This window comes from Phacochoerus africanus, chromosome 11 (genome assembly GCF_016906955.1).
Source record: "Phacochoerus africanus isolate WHEZ1 chromosome 11, ROS_Pafr_v1, whole genome shotgun sequence".
NCBI classification, from domain to species: Eukaryota; Metazoa; Chordata; class Mammalia; order Artiodactyla; family Suidae; genus Phacochoerus; species Phacochoerus africanus.
The window spans coordinates 90,413,019-90,430,811 of record NC_062554.1 but is presented as its reverse complement, the minus strand read 5'-3'; the positions used below and the strand labels follow the sequence as shown (position 1 = coordinate 90,430,811).

At 43.3% G+C, this 17,793-nt stretch overlaps 1 protein-coding gene across 3 annotated transcripts in view; it reads left to right on the top strand.

Annotated features, from left to right (window-relative positions):
• Window positions 1-17,793, top strand: part of RAPGEF5 (Rap guanine nucleotide exchange factor 5) — a 238,535-nt gene that overhangs the window by 26,382 nt on the left and 194,360 nt on the right. For all 3 annotated transcript variants that reach the window (XM_047751885.1, XM_047751886.1, XM_047751884.1), the window contains exons 2-3: window positions 14,840-14,890; window positions 16,866-16,972. In XM_047751885.1, coding sequence (XP_047607841.1) covers window positions 14,840-14,890; window positions 16,866-16,972 — 158 coding nt within the window. The remainder of the gene's footprint in view (window positions 1-14,839; window positions 14,891-16,865; window positions 16,973-17,793) is intronic.

The window sequence follows — 17,793 nt, the reverse complement described above, 5'->3', positions numbered from 1 at the left end:
CCCTAGGCATATGGAGGTTCCCAGGCTAGGGGTTGAGTCGGAGCTGTAGCCACCGGCCTATGCCAGAGCCACAGCAACTCGGGATCCGAGCTGCGTCTGCAACCTACACCACAGCTCACGGCAACGCCGGATCGTTAACCCACTGAGCAAGGGCAGGGACCGAACCCGCAACCTCATGGTTCCTAGTCGGATTCGTTAACCACTGCGCACGACGGGAACTCCTCTATTTGTTTTTTAAGTGTAGTTGACCTTATACTGTCTTAGTTTTCCTTTTTTTTTTTTACTTTTCACCAAAATACTTCCTATATTACAAGTTCTTTAAAATATTTGTAATAGCTGCATCATATTTTGTCAGGTATGAAGACTTGGAGGGGGAGGAGGGGAATATGGGTCCAGGAGTGATAGAGCAGGTAGTGTTTTTAGGTAACCAAGGATTGTAACACTCTCTCAAGTAGTTACAAAAAAAAAAAAAAAAACTAACAAAATGTCTCCTCCTCTGTCATCCATGTACATGATGTCGGTTAATTTGAAATGTAGGACACTTTATTAACTTTGGACCTTTCATCTAGAAACATACTTTGAAAGGGGCCTGTTAAAAATTCGGGTTGTGATTGATTCTAGCTCAGCTGAGTCAAATTAGAGAAGATAAGTTTGTTACCTAATTCCATGCAGATAGAAAGGAGGCAGAGTGCAGTTGTAAGTGTTTAAAATGAAGGGATTGGCATATGCACACTCTGACATATGGAATGGTTGGCCAAGGGACCTGCTGTATAGCACAGGGAACCCTACCCCGGATTCTGTGATGATCTCTATGGGAAAAGAATCTGAAAGAGAGTGGAACATGTGTACATGTATAACTAAATTACTTTGTTGTACAGCAGAAATGAGCACAACCTTGTAAATCATCTATGCTTCAAAACTTAACCAAAAAAAAAAAAAAAACCCTGAAAATTGAGGAAGTTCTCAGAATGGAGTCCCTTATGCAATATCTCTTACAGCAACGATGCCTCAAGAGGAGGGGTGAACGCAAAAAACTTGGAGTTGCTTTTGGATCTTATATTGTCGAATACATGTCAATCAGAGTCTGAATGTCTTCTGCTGAGGTGGTGAAAAAATAGTAAAGAAAGGAGGCAAAGTAGGTCCAGCAAGTTTGGGAAGTCACAGGCTGCTTTACTAGGAGGGTCTCGTGGCTCTGGTGTTTGGCCTCTTTCCCTTATGCGACTTGTTCAGCTCTCTAATATCCCACCTTTGCGGCCACAGCTGGCCTCTGGTTGACCTCCCCAGCCAAGCGGCGGGGGGTGGGGGGGGGCGTCTAAACTTGCTTAATAGATGTACTTCAAGGTCATTGGTAAACAGGCCAGCGGGAGGGGCTTGGCCAGGTGATAGCTGTACTTTGTAATTGGCAAAGGGAGGTGCTTATCCTCTGGGACTGGCTTTGCAATTTACTGTGTTCTGCTAAAACCAATAAATGTTCTTTGAGCTGGTGACAGATGTTTATAAAAAATAGCTAAATACATTTTTAAAATTCCTAGGTTGGTTGTATTTGAGACATGTTGACTGAAGCAGGTTTATTTACTGCAAGCATTCTTTAACATCTTTAATTTGCTGAGGTGCCATTTTCAGCTTTGAGGAGGGAGAACAGAATAAGTAGCATCTTCAAAATTCATGCTGCCCATAGAATCTTTTTTTAGGGGGACCACTGTTGGAGGTAAATTGGTTTAGAAACATTTGTAGCAGCAGCAGGATTTCATACCTCGGTAATAGAGATGAAGGCTTTTCACACTTTACTGTGAAATGATTCACCTGGGGCTCTTGTTAGGCATCATCCTCTGATTGAGTGCCTCTGGGGTGGCACCTGAGAATCTGCATGTCACAGACATGCTCAGGTGGTGCATGGCTGCTGCTGCTTCACAGATCCCGCAGAGGGAGGAGGTGAACTGTTGATTACTGGCCTCCTTGGTGGGGCCCGAGGAAGAGTAATACTTGCCAGGTGGTTTAGTAGCCTCCTGGAAGGCCCCCTTGGGAGCTGGGAGAACTGATTGAAGGTTGCTGCTGTGTGTTATGGTGAAAGGGAGGTTTCCAAAGGAAAGCCGGACAGCTGGAGATGCCCGTGAACTCTCGGACGCCTGAACACTGCCTGGTGACCTGCGAGCTGTGGGCTCTATTTCTCCTTCTCGCTGAAGGGCTCGATCGTTCTGTTTGCTGGGACTCTTCTTGGGCTCTGTGCTGGAGTACAACGTTGGGAGGAGGTAGGAGATCAGTCGAAGAAAAACTCTATGATGACTTGTTAGAGAAAAGAAAGGATGTCTATACGGGTTAGAAGAAAGAACTTGGCGGGGAGGCTAGAAAGAAGAGGGCTCCATGGAAGGAGAAAGATCCAATTTAAGGAATGAAACAAACAAGCGTACAATCAAGGCGACAACCTCAGCACCAGTGCAGCCCAGTGGTCCTTAGACTCTGCCCATCGCAGGGAGGGAGCCTGGGGAGAAGGTGACCCTGTTCTGAACCCTGCACTGCACGTGGTGGCATCACCTGTCAGCACATTAAGAGAGGTGATAGTGAGGGTGTCATTGCTGGAAACACTCAAAGGAAATCCACAAACAATGTAGCTGAAGCTCCGATTCCATGGCGTGGCCGTTAGAATGCATCAGAGGAGTGGAGGGTAGTGAAGGAGACCCATGTGGCAGTAATGTGAGCTCTCAGTGGACCTCAGATTTGAGGAAGACCTGCGCTTGAGAGGAAGGAGGGCATGTGGCCCTGGATAAAGCAAGCTTCATGAGCCTATACAAAGCTCACAATTTTATGAGTGATCAGAGAAAGGGAGGCATAGGCCAGCCTGCTCCTTGTGGCAAATGGCAAGATGAGGTATCTTGGGAGTTCCTCTTGTGGCTCAGTGGGTTAAGAACCCAACTAGCATCCATGAGGAGGCAGGATCCCTGGCCTCGCTTAGTGGGTTAAGGATCCGGCGTTGCCTTGAGCTGTGGTGTAGGTCGAAGATGTGGCTCAGATCCTGTGTGGCTGTGGTGTAGGCTGGCAGCTGCAGCTCCCATTCGACCCCTCACCTGGGAACTTTCACATGCCACGGGTGAGGGCTAAAAAAAAAAAAAAAAAGACATCTTATCTTTACTTTCTTATCTCCATCAAGAGAATGATTTTTCAAACTGGAATTGCCCAAGATAGGCAGCAATGAAGTGCCCAGCTGCTTTACAAAACTTCCGGGGATCGAGAAAAATGAGATTGAAAGTCTGCACGTGGGATCACAGCACTGCTGTTAGGATTATTTGCCGAATTTGGGGGGATCTGTGTCATCACCCTGGTATTATTATTGTTGCAAGTGTAATGACTTTTATAAGTTGTATGTGTGAAATTGTAAACTGCCAAGGTTAATATTGATCCTCTGAGGTTCTAAAATGAATTATTAACTGAAAGGTTTGGGAGCGCAAAGGAGGGTAAATAGTTACCAGGAGACAAGGTAAGTTGAAAGGGAACTGTAGGAATTTCATTTGCTACTTAAAACCCTAGGTAAAGTCAGTTCTTTTTTTAAAAAAAAAAAAAACTTTTTAAAATGGTTGTTGATTTACCATGTGCCAGTTTCTTCTGTACAGCAAACTGACTCAGTTTTTATATGTACATATATATATTTTTTTTTTCTTTTTTTCTTTTTTTTTTTTTCTTTTAGGGCTGCACCTGCAGCACATGGAAATTCCCAGGCTAGGGGTCAAATTAGAGCTTCAGCTGCTGGCCTACACCACAGCCACAGCAACACTGGATCCCATCTGCATCTGTGACCTACACCACAGCTTAGATCCTTAACCTACTGAGCAAGGCCAGGAATCTAACCCTCTTCCTCAGATACTATGTTGGGTTCTTAAGCCGCTGAGCCACAATAAGAACTCATATACATTCTTTTTTATATTTTTTTCCATCACAGACTTTCCCGAGAGACTGGATATAGTTCCCTGTGCTATACAGCAGGACCTCACTGCTTATCCATTCTAAATGTAATAGTTTGCATCTACTAACCCAAACTCCCAGTCCATCCTACTCCCTCCTATCCCTCCTTGGCAACCACAAGTCTGTTCTCTATGTCTGTGCGTTGTTTTGTAGATAGGTTCCTGTGTGCCATATTTTAGATTTCACATGAAGTGACACCTGGCATTCTCTCATAGCTCACTTAGTATGAGAATCTCTAGTTGCATCCATGTTGCTGTGAGAGGCATTATTTCATTCTTTTTCATGCTGAGTAGCATGCCATTGTATATATGTATTACATCTTCTTAAGCCATTCATCTGCTGATGGATTGTTTTGTTTTTGCTTTTTAGCGCCACACCTGTAGTACATGGAAGTTCCCAGGCTAGGGGTTGAATCAGAGCTGAAGCTGCTGGCCTACACATATGAGTGCTCAACTGTGTTGTGGAAATGTAAATAAATGTATGAGGAGAAAGGCATTCCTGGCAGAGAGAGTATTGTGTGCAAGATTTAGGTGTTGGAAACAACATATATCGGTGGATTTACTAGTCTACATTACAGCATAGATTGGTAATTCCTGTTTTATTTTATTTCATTTTATTTTTTTTGTCTTTTTGTCTTTTCTAGGGCTGCTTCCTGTGGCATATGGAGGTTCCCAGGCTAGGGGTCTAATTGGAGCTGTAGCCTCCAGCCTATGCCACAGCCACATCAACTTGGGCTCCGCGTCTGCGACCTACACCACAGTTCATGGCAACACTGGATCCTTAACCCACTGAGCGAGGCCAGGGATCGAACCCACAACCTCATGGTTCTTCGTCGGATTCGTTAACCACTGCGCCACGACGGGGACTCCCGGTAATTCCTGGTTTAAAAGGAGTTCATGAAACTTATTACTCCTTGTTGATTTGTTTGTTTCAATTTTGGGAGATCAAAATTGTTCTGACCTATTTCTTGCTATTACGTAAGACATCAGTGAAAATGGAAATGTGCCTTAAATGATTTTGGAGGAAATAATCTTAAATGGCAGCAAGAGATTGTTTAGTTCAAAATGAAAAAAAAAATTCTTATCAATAACTGGTTACACACTGGACCGTATTGCAAAGGAGATTATAGAGCCCCTCCTGATCTGTAAAACCTGATAATCTAGACCAGGATTGGTAAACTTTCTCTGTAAAAGGCCAGAGAGTAAATTTTTTGTCAGGAAAATGGCCCGAGGCCCTATGTAAAGGCATGGGCACAGCCCTAGTCCAGTAACACCATGAAAACCAGGTGGCAGCTGGGTTTGGTCCCCCCTGATCCAGATTCCTGCCTGCCTGACATCACTTCGATGAAGGCTGTGGAATGGGCCAGGTGACCTTGGGATGTCCTTTCTGGTGCTGTATTTCTGACGTTCTCTCTACATCTTAGTTGAGTGAGAAATAAAACCAGAACTGGTTTCTAAGTCTTCCTTCTGCCAAAAGACTGTACATTATCACTGTTATTGTTTTGTAGTTTTCAAAAATTTATATAAAAATGGGGAGTTCCCATGATGACACAGTGGAAATGAATCCGACTAGGAACCATAGGGTTGCGGGTTCAATCCCTGGCTGTGCTCAGTGGGTTAAGGATCCAGCGTTGTTGTGAGCTGTGGGATAGATCTCAGATTCGGCTTGCTTGGAACTGACGTTGCTGTGGCTGTGGTATAGGCCGGTGGCTACAGCTCCGATTTGACCCCTAGCCTGGGAGCCTCCATGTGCCGCACGTGCAGCCCCAAAAAGACAAAAAAAATTATATGAAATTGACAGGAAGCATCTAAGGGACTAATTTATTTCCAGAGCCAACAAAGAGGAGAACGATGCCTACTTCAAGGTGTGTTTCTTTTGCTCATTTCTGACTTGGCAGGAATGTAGGAAGGAAATAATGTGAACATTATTTCCTCTTGAAGCCTGCACACAAAGTGACTTACTGAAATGTTCTCCACTACAAAGAAATGATTGGTGTTCAAGTGGATCTTTAAGTTTCAAAACAAGCACATAATTTATTCATTGTACAAAAATATACTGTATATATACTCTGACTTCATATGCCACCACTTAGGACAGTTGAGAAAGGAGGTGGGAAGGGGTGACTGAGGTGGCGGTGGGTTGCATAGGTTGGAAGTGGTAACATCATGTCTTAGCACTTGGTCTGAGAGTCTGGGTCACCAGGCTGTGTGACAGCAGGAAGAAGTCGCCTCTGGCTGTTCAGCCCCTGCTATACACAATGGAAGGTCCTAGATCGACAGAAGGTAGAAGTCCCTCCTGGGGTTTACAAGGCTGGTTGAGGACAAATGGCAAGCATATATGCGGACAGAGCCAGCAGGCATATTAGTGGCAAATACAGACACGTGTAGAGCGTTTGGGGCAGAGATTAGTCCCAGGAGGCCCAAGGCTTGGGTAAATTTCAGGCAGCATTTGTGTGGATCAAAGGTAGGGTCAGGTGTGGAAATTCAGAGAAAATACAGGGAGGAGAGGTCATGGCAAAGGCTTGGGACAGAGGTGAGAATGCCCATGGTTTGCAGAGTAAAACTCAGACTTCTGCCCTGGTGGAGTGAAGAGTCTGCAGCAGGGACGTGCAGGCAAGATATGTGGACCTGGATTGGCCGCTTGGTAAAGACCTGGGACATTGTCTGTGAGCATAAACTGTTTGTTTCAAAATAAATTTTATTTTAAATAAAGAGGTGGTGTGTAAAGAGATGTTTTAGGGAGAATTAATCTGATTTGTGTGAAGGTGCAAAAGGCCAGAGTGGTCAGGGAGACGGGCCGGATCTTCTGTGCAGCCCAGGATGATAACGTTCTGGTGAAAACAGCTTTCAGTGAAGAAACAGGCCCTGCATTCTGAAATAATATTTGAATGTTTTTCTAGACTTTTCATTTTGAAGTAATACCAGACATAAATGTACAAATAGCACAAAGAGCGTTGCCTTAGCATCATCACCCAGCTTCCCCAAGTGTGTTTTATATAACCACAGTGCACTTGTCCAAACCAGCTTTGGAGTTCCCTTGTGGCTCAGTGGGTGAAGGATCTGGTGTTGTCACTGCAGTGCCTCTCGTGGCTGCTGTGGTGTGGTTTCAGTCCCTGGCCAGGGTATTTCCTCATGCCGTGGGTGTGATTTAAAAAAAAAAGAAAGAAAGAAAGAAAAAAGAAAAGAAGAAAACCAGAAAACCAAAAGCCAGCATCAGTAACTCAAGTCACATACAGACCTCATTCCCATTCTGCCAGCTGTCCTATTAAGGTCATTATCCTATTCCAGGATTGTACACAGGATCACATGGCCTCTCCTTTGGTCTCCTCCAATATGGGATAGACCCTCAGTTTTTCTTGGTCTTTCATAACCTTGACAGTTTTTGCAGAGTGCATGCTAATTATGTTGAAGAATGTCTCTCAATTTGGAGTTGAGTTGTCTGATGTTTCTCGTTCAATTCAGGTGTGCATTTTGACAAAAATACCACCAAAGTGCCTTTCTCAGGCTATCAACAAGTGATGTCAAGTCTCATGATTAGTGATAACTTTTATCAGTTAAGGAGATGTCTGCTAAGCTCCACTGCAAAGTTACTATTTTTTTCCTCTGTACTCTAATATCTTGTGGGGAGACACATTGATACTCTTCAGGTATCCTGGATCTCTTCATACTTTTGTTGACTGATTTTGGCATTCATTGATTGTTGTTGCTTTTGCAACATTTAGTGCTTTGTTCTTTGTCTAATGGTGGTATTCTGTTTTCCTCTTTTTTTTTTGTCTTTTGTCTTTTTTGTTGTTGTTGCTATTTCTTGGGGCCGCTCCCTAGGCATATGGAGGTTCCCAGGCTAGGGGTTGAATCGGAGCTGTAGCCGCCGGCCTATGCCAGAGCCACAGCAACGCGGGATCCGAGCCGCGTCTGCAACCTACACCACAGCTCAGGGCAACGCAGGATCGTTAACCCACTGAGCAAGGACAGGGATCGAACCTGCAACCTCATGGTTCCTAGTCGGATTCGTTAACCATTGCGCCACGACGGGAACTCCTGTTTTCCTCTTTTCATTGCATTTAGTCAGGGGAAGACTATAAGGAAGAGCTGTCTCCCCACCCTGTCCCCTGTCTCATGTTTGTTTATTCAATTATTTATATCCGTATGAACTCACAGATGTTTATCCTACAGGTCTCACGTAATAGTTTCATTATTTTGCTGCTCAGATTGTCCCAGATTTGGCCAGTGGAGGCTTCTTCATGTTGGCTGCTGTGGAAAGGGTACATCTTGCAGTCCCGGTGTAACTGGGTGGGTTGATGTTACTGTAAGTAGGGAATTCAGTGACAAGTGGAGATAAGTAAGCTGCTAATTTACCTGTTGATCCAGAATCTACAGTGACTTGATTTCTAAATTATAAAGGCTTTTCAGAATTGCATTAACCAAGGAAGTTCATCCTGTTAGGCAAAATCATCCTCTTGTTTGTAAACACAATGAGGAGAAAGATATTTTCCCAGGGGATAAGTAAATCAAGTTGGTGACACTTTGGGGTTTGGTTCTGTGATACCATTGTATGTATTTTCCCAGAAGCTGCTGGTTCTTGCTGATTTATCTCCCTAGGTGGGCAAGATTGTGAAATATTTATAGGTATTCCTAGACCCCACTTTAGCTTTTAAGTGAGGCCAACATGTTTATACTAGAAGAGAGTCCTTTAGTGATGGGAAATAGAAATTCAGTCTAATGCTATGGATGCCATTAAAAGGGGATGTCCTTTCCGAAGCTGCATAGGTATATATGATGCCGCTCTACAGACGAGAGGTCCCTTGGCTCAGGGCTGTGTCTAGGGTGGGCTAGATAGAAAATAGACCCATGTGAGCAGGTGCAAGGTGGGATTTCCTGATTCACAGGCTATCTGTTCTACACAAGCCAGACTGAGAAGCTCAGACACAGATCCCAGGGCTGTTGTTCAGATGACCTGCAACCTGCTGTGTTCAGAACTTGGCTTGGGCATATGAAGGAGGTGATGTTTGAGGGGAGCACCAAGCTTCATTGCAGAAGTGGACAATGAGAGGTTCAAAGCACCAGTTTCGACTACTGATTTTTACAGTTTTTCTCAAACTGGGGTGCATATTAAAGTTACTCTTGAGGAGCTTAGAGAAAACCCACCTGACCCCACTCCTATAGCTTGTAATTCTTTGGGTTCTGGGGTGAGACCTGAGCTCCTGTTTGGTTATTTCTTCCATTTCCCAGATGGTTCTAATATATATATCCAGGCTTGAGAACCACTGGACCTAGTAGAGACTATCTGTGCTTAATTCATGCAGTTATATGCACGTGTGTGTCATGTTACTCTTTTTTTTTTTTTTGTCTTTTTAGGGCTGCACCTATGGCATATGGAGGTTCCCAGGCTAGGGGTCAAATCCAAGCTGTAGCCACTGGCCTATGCCACAGCCACAGCAACACCAGATCTAAGCCGCAGCTACAACCTACACCACAACTCACAGCAACTCTGGATCCTTAACCCACTGAGCAGGACTGGGGGATCAAACTCTCATCTGCATGGATACTATGTTGGGTTCTTAACCTGCTGAACCACAGCAAGAACTCCTCATGTTATTGTGAAATCAGCACATTCTATGTTGTAAGATAAATGTATGGTGCAGTTACTAAAAACAGGTTTGGGTTGCAAACTACAGTGAATTTCTTAACCTCTTTAAGTCTAATTTTGTCATCTGCAAAATGGCATTAGTAATACTTTATAGTTTTTCTTTTTTCTTTTTTTTTGCCATTTCTTGGGCCGCTCCCAAGGCATGTGGAGGTTCCCAGGCTAGGGGTCTAATGGAGCTGTAGCTGCCAGCCTATACCACAGCCACAGCAACGCGGGATCCAAGCCATGTCTGCAACCTACACCACCGCTCACGGCAACGCTGGATCCTTAACCCACTGAGCGAGGCCAGGGATGGAACCCGCCACCTCATGGTTTCTAATCAGATTCATTAACCACTGCGCCACGACGGGAACTCCAACTTTATAGTTTTCCAAAAATTAAGCAATATGTTGCTTGTGAAATATTTAGTATCATCTCTAGCGCATAGTAGAAACTGGATTGTTTATTATTTAATAACATGCAGCAGGTGGCAACTTTGGAGTCAAAATCAAAATTTTTTTCTAGTCTCAGCTCTCAACTTCTCAGCTCTGGGTCTTTAGGTAAATTTCTTGATTTTTCTGACCCTCAGGACTTTTGTCTACCAAAGTGCGAATAGATGGGCACATCTAATAAAAGCATTTCCTAACATGGGGAAGTGCTTAAGACAAAGGAGGTGTCAGTAAGCATTTCTGCCACCTTCTGTTTCATTCTGTTTTCTTGACACATGACAGGGCAGTAGAAAAATCTGATTTTGAGAACATTGTTGACTTTGGTTTCACCAGGCTGTGTTGAGAACGTATTGTTACAAGTGGCCTTTGTGGCTGTGACTGACCATGGGGAGCACATCCTGTGGAGCCCTGGGAATCGTTGGACCTGAATTGGGACCAGAGTTTGTGGGAGAGTCACTGTGCCCTGCCCAGTGCATCTATCACAGCAGTTGGCTCATGTCTCCAGTTTGCATTGTGTCACATTTGTTATGACTGTGTCCTTCCCAAGCCAGTATCCTAGCTGGGCAGGATTCTGTCCTTTAACCTGGATCAAGCTTTGATTGAGATGTAAGGGTACACTGCGGCTTAGAATGGAACCCCGTCTCAGAATCTATTGCACAGCCTACTGGATCACAGCCTTTATTGTTTTAGTCTACAACCTCTTAACATATGATACCTCTGGTTACTTATGGAGATTTTTGACTTCCTAGAATTGTAAGAAATTTAAGTATTCTTATTCCACTTTAACATTAATCTCAATTCCTATTTCAAGTCTTTCTTTAAATCTACCTGGTCACCCAGAATGGGTAAAGGATGATGGCTGAAGGTGACAGAAAGTTGTGTTGTGAACTGAATTCTCAAGTTGTCAACACATTTGGTCGTTGCTATTGGTTCCTGTTTGTAATAGAGCAGTTCATACTTCAGTGGTGATTCATTCTTTTTCCTTTCCTTTCTCTCTTCCCTTGTAGCCTAAGTATTGTGATGCAATGTCAAGAGGACATTAAGGCATGTCCTTTAAGAGCGGATTAAGAAAGACGCCTTAAGCCTTACCATATAGTTCAGCATGATCTTTTCGGTGACTCTGAAATGAGTTCCATGTTTGGTTCAGACCCAGTCTATAGACTATTACAGCGTGACTTCGGTGGAGACCTAACTTTTAAAAAAATGAAGGTAGTAGATGATTGCTAACTATTTATCCTTCTGAGTTATGCCATTTTTTTTCCTGGAAGTTCATTTGTGAATATTAAAGGGTTGCAATTTTCTAACATGTTTAAAATATCAGGTTTGCTCAGAATCATTTAGGGAATCATTTTCTGTGGTTCATAAAATTGGAAAGGAGAAGAAATGAATTTGAATTAAAATCTAATTTCATTTGTGTTGTTACTAGCCTCTCTATGGTTAGTATGAGTCTTTCATGAAAGAATCATTGCATCTAGCTTAAGTAATTCTAGGAAGTTGGAAATAAAGGGAGGAAAAGAATCATCTCATCTGGGTATTATATTTGAGATACGGTAAGACCCTTTAAAGGAAGACACCTGCATCAGTTGGACCAGCCATCCAATTTATAAAGTAAATTGTTAGGAAATCAGGAATAGGAAAGAGGCATTGTGAGTTTAAAATGTTCTTCAGATCCTGCATCTGCTGTAAAAATGGATTCCTAAGTTAGAGGCTCCTATCTTGTTCATATGTCTGTTTCTGGAAGCTTCCACTGTGCCTGACAAGGAGCTCAGTAGATCCTTCCTAAGTCAGATGAATGGGGCTTGGTGGCAGCAAGAGTGACTAGATGAAGCCCTTGGAAGGCTGGGAAGAGAAGCAAACCCGACTGAGTCAAAGATGGGATGAAAACAACTGAGTAATTGAATATCAGGGGAAGCCTATTGCATGGAGAGGGGTGCATCTTCAAGGGTGTTCTGTGCTCTCCTTTCAGGGAAACGCTGCAAGAGCAGTTTGTGAGGTGCTGTAGAGCAGGGATACTCAGATTCCTCTAAATTGCCCCTGGCATTCCCCTGATAAGACTACACAACAGTCCTTTCACAAGATCTTTGAAAAATGAGGTAGTGGATGGACAATTCCTCCATGTTCTTCTTTTCTTTAAGTCTTCAGCACTTTATGTTAACTAGTGATTAAAAACAGCAAGTGGTCTCAGAAAAAGTACAGAGTAGTGGTAGTTCATTGAACAAACAAATGGTGCCTTCCAGAGTTCTGCAGGGAGTGCTGAGCTCCCCCAGCTCAGGGGAGTTGAGAGCTGCTGTCCCAGAGGTAATCAAACAAAGCCCCTTGGGACCAGTTCAGAGCAGGCTTTATAGGCGTTTCTGACAACAAACCCAGGTATTGTGTCTCTGTAAAAGGCAGTTCTTGTTAGGTTGCCCAGCCGTCAATTCCCGGTGGGCCAGTAGCTTATCTAACAGTTATCCAGTCAGCCTGGAAGGGTCCCAAGGCTTTATTGACTCACCTTGGTGATCTTTTGTGACAAGCCATTGCGGGGGAAGTTTCTGTGGAGTGGAACTGTGCAAGTGTAACACTAGTGTTGAGGCCGCCAGGTCTGGGCTGACAGAAAGGAAGAAAGGAAGCAGTTGGTTTTCTTTCGTGAACGTGCCCCCACCTAATTCTTTAGAACTTGTTTCTGCCCTGAAGTTTTCTTTTTAACTAGATCACATGATGGAGTTGCTTTTCTGGGCTGATTCAGGCAATTAGATGAGTAATAAAGATTGTCAGCTCTGGCCTACCATATTGATTTTTTTTTTTTTCAAGTCTGTTTAGGGAAAACAAAGATCCCTTATCATGATGATTCATCTTCAAATGATAAATCCAATGTAGATGCAAATTTTAAGCTGTTCAGTATTTCAGTCAGTGAATAAAATACCTAGGCTCAGGTGACAGAAGGCCTAGGAAGGGCCAATTGGGGATGTGTATAGACTAGACCAGAAGGGCTGGGTGAATGTCTTAGTTCAACATATGGCAATTAAAAATGGCCTGTCTATCTTTGGAAGCTATCGCAGATCTTTAGCAGAGTGTACCAATTGGCATTTTTGAATAAAGAGTCCATATATTTATTCCAGTTTAATTAGAAGAGAAGTAGTATGGGAGCTGGGTGGAGTGGGGAAGAGGCAGAATGAAAATTCTGTTTTAAACTTTGATAGAAGGTTCCAATGCTGGAGAGCAGTGAGTGGCAGGGTATGTTTTGTGAATGATTCCAAGAAGTGGAGGCAGCAGAGCAAAAACTATGGGGTCTCAAAAGACAGCAGGCTTTGGAACAGAGATATAAAAAAGTTTTAAGCGGAGTTTCCGTCATGGCGCAGTGGTTAACGAATCTGACTAGGAACCATGAGGTTGCGGGTTCAGTCCCTGCCCTTGCTCAGTGGGTTAACGATCCGGCGTTGCTGTGAGCTGTGGTGTAGGTTGCAGACGCGGCTTGGATCCCGTGTTGCTGTGGCTCTGGTGTAGGCCTGCGGCTACTGCTCCGATTTGACCCCTAGCCTGGGAACCTCCGTATGCCACAGGAGTGGCCCAAGAAATAGCAAAAAGACAAAAAAAAAAAAAAGTTTTAAGCATAGGTTGGAAGTTCAGTAAATGTTCATTTCTCTCTTGTTATTTCTAAACCACAGTGGTAAATGACAGTTTTCTATTGTGCTTCAACATGAGTGGGTGATGGTGCTGCTTACTGGATTGTAAGGTGGCAAAAATTAGCTCCTACCCTTCAAATCATTCAGCAAATACTTAATACAGAGATGTATAAATAAATAAACATTTTGGTATGAGGTTGTGTACCTGAGGCTATGAAAGCAGTGCAGGATCCGCTGCCAACACTCCAGAAAAGAGAAGCCGTTACATCGGTATCAGTCACCTCTACATTCAGACTCCTCCCATGTTCCATGTTATTGCTCCTGGGATCCCAGTTTTAACCCCATCCTTATAGCAGCATCATACTGGGGAGCCTGTGGATTAGTTAGGGCAAATGTACACACAGAAAGACAGCTAGCAATGCAGAGCACCCAGGAGCTGCCACATAAATGGTCAGAAAACAAAGAGCTCCAAAGCGGGACAACCCCCAGTGGACTAGGGTGAGTGGGCAGAGCTTCACCCAAGAGGTGACTGCACAGACCTGGACTTCGCTGGCTCGAGGTGGGACACTGTGAGCAGAGGCAGGTAGCAGTTGCAGGCTCTTCTGATGCGTAGACTGAAGAGGTTGTGTAGGGAGGTGGGAGGACAATATGAGAAATCTCTTGGGCGCAGACTGCTTGGCCCAGGAGAGCAGGCTGGGGCTTTGGATTGACTTACATAAGCAAGAAGAGAGACCCCTGTCAGTTGGCGGGGTGATATAGGGACTTCTGTTTAGTTGAGATTTGCAGGGTGGCCTGAGGGGGACCTGACCAGAGTGTGGGAAATCCATTGAGAAGCTGAAACAGCAGTCCAGGTGTGCAGGGATGAGTGTGGACTTACATGGGTGAAAGTGGATTTGGAAGGGAAAGGAGAAATGGAATCACCATCACCTTGAGAATAAAGTGACAAAGTCACAAATATCCCTGCCTTTCTGTTGTACCTTTTAAAGCTGTTCTCTCTAAGCGGGGAGCCATTCCCATGGAATATGCTGGCCTGCTAGGATGGTTGTTGATCAGGTACTTAAACTAAGTAAGGATGTTACTATTTCGTGGCCCGTGACATTGTTGGCCTGGACAACTGCTAGGCCTGCCATGGTTGCATAGGTTGTGTCTTTATGGTGCAAAGATTTCTGTTTGGTTCTAATTTTCCCCTTTTCTTTTTTTTTCAAATAGACTTTATCGAGAAGAATTTCCAATCCATACCTTGAACACAGTCCTTCCCAGGTATGATTCTTTTCTGTCTTACAGCATTTTCTGAAGCAGTGGTTCATAAATCCCAGTGTAGTATTCTCAAGTTACAGGTAGAGATCCCATTTGCTCCTGATCTCACTTCTCCTTCACCTGGGATGACACGGCCACAGGTGTTTGAAATACTCTGATGGTTGTGTCATGAAGCAAGATGTTCACTAGATAGGAAAAAAAAAATTTTTTCCTAGTCCTTTATACAAATGCATTGTGAATATTGCAGAGTTCTGTATATAATATAAATATCTTGCATTTGCTGTATGATAGAAATTGTGTGTTTTAAAAATACTGAATCTATTCCACTGAAAACTTTGTATAAAAGGGATTATTTATATTTACAGTTATCTAATAGTGCAGTAGCTCTGAATGCTTATTGAAAAACGTGAAGATGTTTTCGTTGTGCTGTATTAAAGAATCAGCTGACAAGAGTTGTGTTTTTTAGAATGTCAGGAGACTGTGAACTTTGTGAGAGCAAGGTCTTTTTGGGCTTGTTCACTACTGCATCCCCAGCATCTAGAATGGGGCCTGTAGCTGCTCATTTAATGTTTGTTGAATGACTTAGTAAATGAACATAGGTGCCATGTCAGGACTAGTCAAGTGTCAGCTGACCCATACCTCTTTTATTGTAAAACTTTCTGTGATCTGACCTAAGTTTTTCTCTTTGAAATACTTTTAATGTGTTAAAAATAAAGCATTTCCTGCCCTTCTCACATTCTGTCATTAGGTTGGGTTTAGGAGGTGATAACAGGAAGATTAAGGGAGAATAAGGACAGGGTTGAAGTGTCCTGGATCCAGTTATAGTCAGTATATTATCAATGTGTTTGCTCTGGGAGGAGATCTAAAATATTTTGTAGGGACAAAATTTTATAGGTGCAAAAAGAGTTCAGCGAGAAACAAGAAAGCAGAGGGAGTTCCTGCTATGGCTCATCGGTCAGCAAATCTGACCGGCATCTATGAGGAAGCAGGTTCAATCCCTGACCTTGCGCAGTGGCTTGGGGATCTGGCGTTGCCGAGAGCTGTGGTGTAGGTCTCGGACGCCGCTTGGATCCCGAGTTGCTGTGGCTCTGGCGTAGATTTAGACCCCTAGCCTGCGAACCTCCATATGCCACCGGTGTGGCCCTAAAAAGACAAAAGACAAAAAAAAAAAAAAAACAAAGAAAGAGAGAAAGAAGTGAGCAGATAGATGCATGAACCCTTACTTAGGACGACACTTCATTTTCATTTAGCTTCCTTTGTGAAACAACTTTGCCCGGTGGAGGAAGGTGCCAATTATAGAGAAAGGGGGTAGATTCTAATGTGGGATATAGACCTCTCCAGATCTAAGGAATGCTCTCCTTCATCCTACAAGAATCAGAAATGTGTATGGGTGGATTAGAAGATTGAAAAAAAAAAAGAAGCTAAATGAAATTTTTATCTACAAGATGAAACCGTGGAGCAGATGAAACCAGAATGCTTGGAATTAACTATGAACTCTGCAGCTGAGTGAAGCTTAAAAGCAAAGCAGACTGGCTCCTGCTATCAAATTACGTCATGTTGTGAGATGCTGGCTAGATAGGAATAAATTATTTTCCCATCTTCCAAGACCTTTACAGGAACGCCTTATCAATACGGCAGAGTTAATATATAAATATTCTTCAATTTGCTGCATTGATAGAAACACTGTATTTTAAAAAACAGACATTTTGCCCTGGAAACTTTGTGTAAAAGGAGATTATTTATAGTTAAAGCCGTATAGCATTTGGAAAGTAGTTATTACAGCATAATAGCAAAAATGTTCCAGTAGCAAAAATAAATAGGTTGTTGTAGGTCTGTAGCTATGTCAGCTAAAATACAAATGTTTTAAGCTTAGGGATTTGGCCATAATTTTTTCTATATGGTAGGCCATGATGGGCAGCTCACAAAATGTCATGTTATTGTTCTGAATTCTCAGTGACTCTTTGTCTTTTCCATTTAGATTTATGGAGAGAATTCTTCTTGTGCAGGAAGAGCATTGAGGAATATTATTATTGTTCAGGCAGCTGACCTGATAAAGGACAGAGTGAACCTCAAGGGATTTTACAGGTAACACGGTTTCCTAATACCTTGTCAAAATTTCTCCTTGAGGGAAAATAAACAAAAAAAAAACACACGTTAAAAGTTATAACCTTGATCACAGAGAGATGGGCTCTGTCAGTAGGAGGGTTTGTTTGAAGTGCCTATTTGGGTCACTGGTGGTGACTTTCCCTTAATTAACTTAGTCAAGTGTTTAATACCTGGACTTCTGCTCTGAAGGTGGGGTATGGAATCCTCTGCCGTAGGCGTGGATGGGCTCCCTAGAGGCTCCGTTCTGCTTCCTCTGAGATGGGCTGTTTTATAATATCATTAGTGAGCGTGTGCTGCGCTGGGACTTCAGCAAATATCGGTCCCTTCCACAGGGACCTTATTGGGGCTCGGTGAGAACCCTTCTGAGGTCCCCTGGGGTGGGGGAGGGCTTCTGCTCTAACTCTTCAGGTGGGAGGGAGCTGCCCTCTTGGGGGCTACAAAGAGGGGAGGGACGGTTGGGCATAGGGATGGCACTTCTCTGCCCTGACAGGTGACTCAGGACAGAGGTATTACATTAAGTGAGTGCGTATATGGTCAGTTTTCAAGTTACAGCTGGACCAAGAGAATAGTCACTTAGCAATTTTCGCATGTTTTCATTTCATGGAGGTATTTAAAGAAGAAACAAACGAGAATTATCAGCTTTTTTATTTTTGCCAAGGAAAGGTATTACACACCAAACAATACCAAAAGAAAACTACAAAAATGAGAAAGATAAAAAACTACTATCGTTTACTAGCATTATTTTTTTCTTACAGAAATGAGTTTACAGTACCATAAGATAAGAAGAGTACTCAGAATAA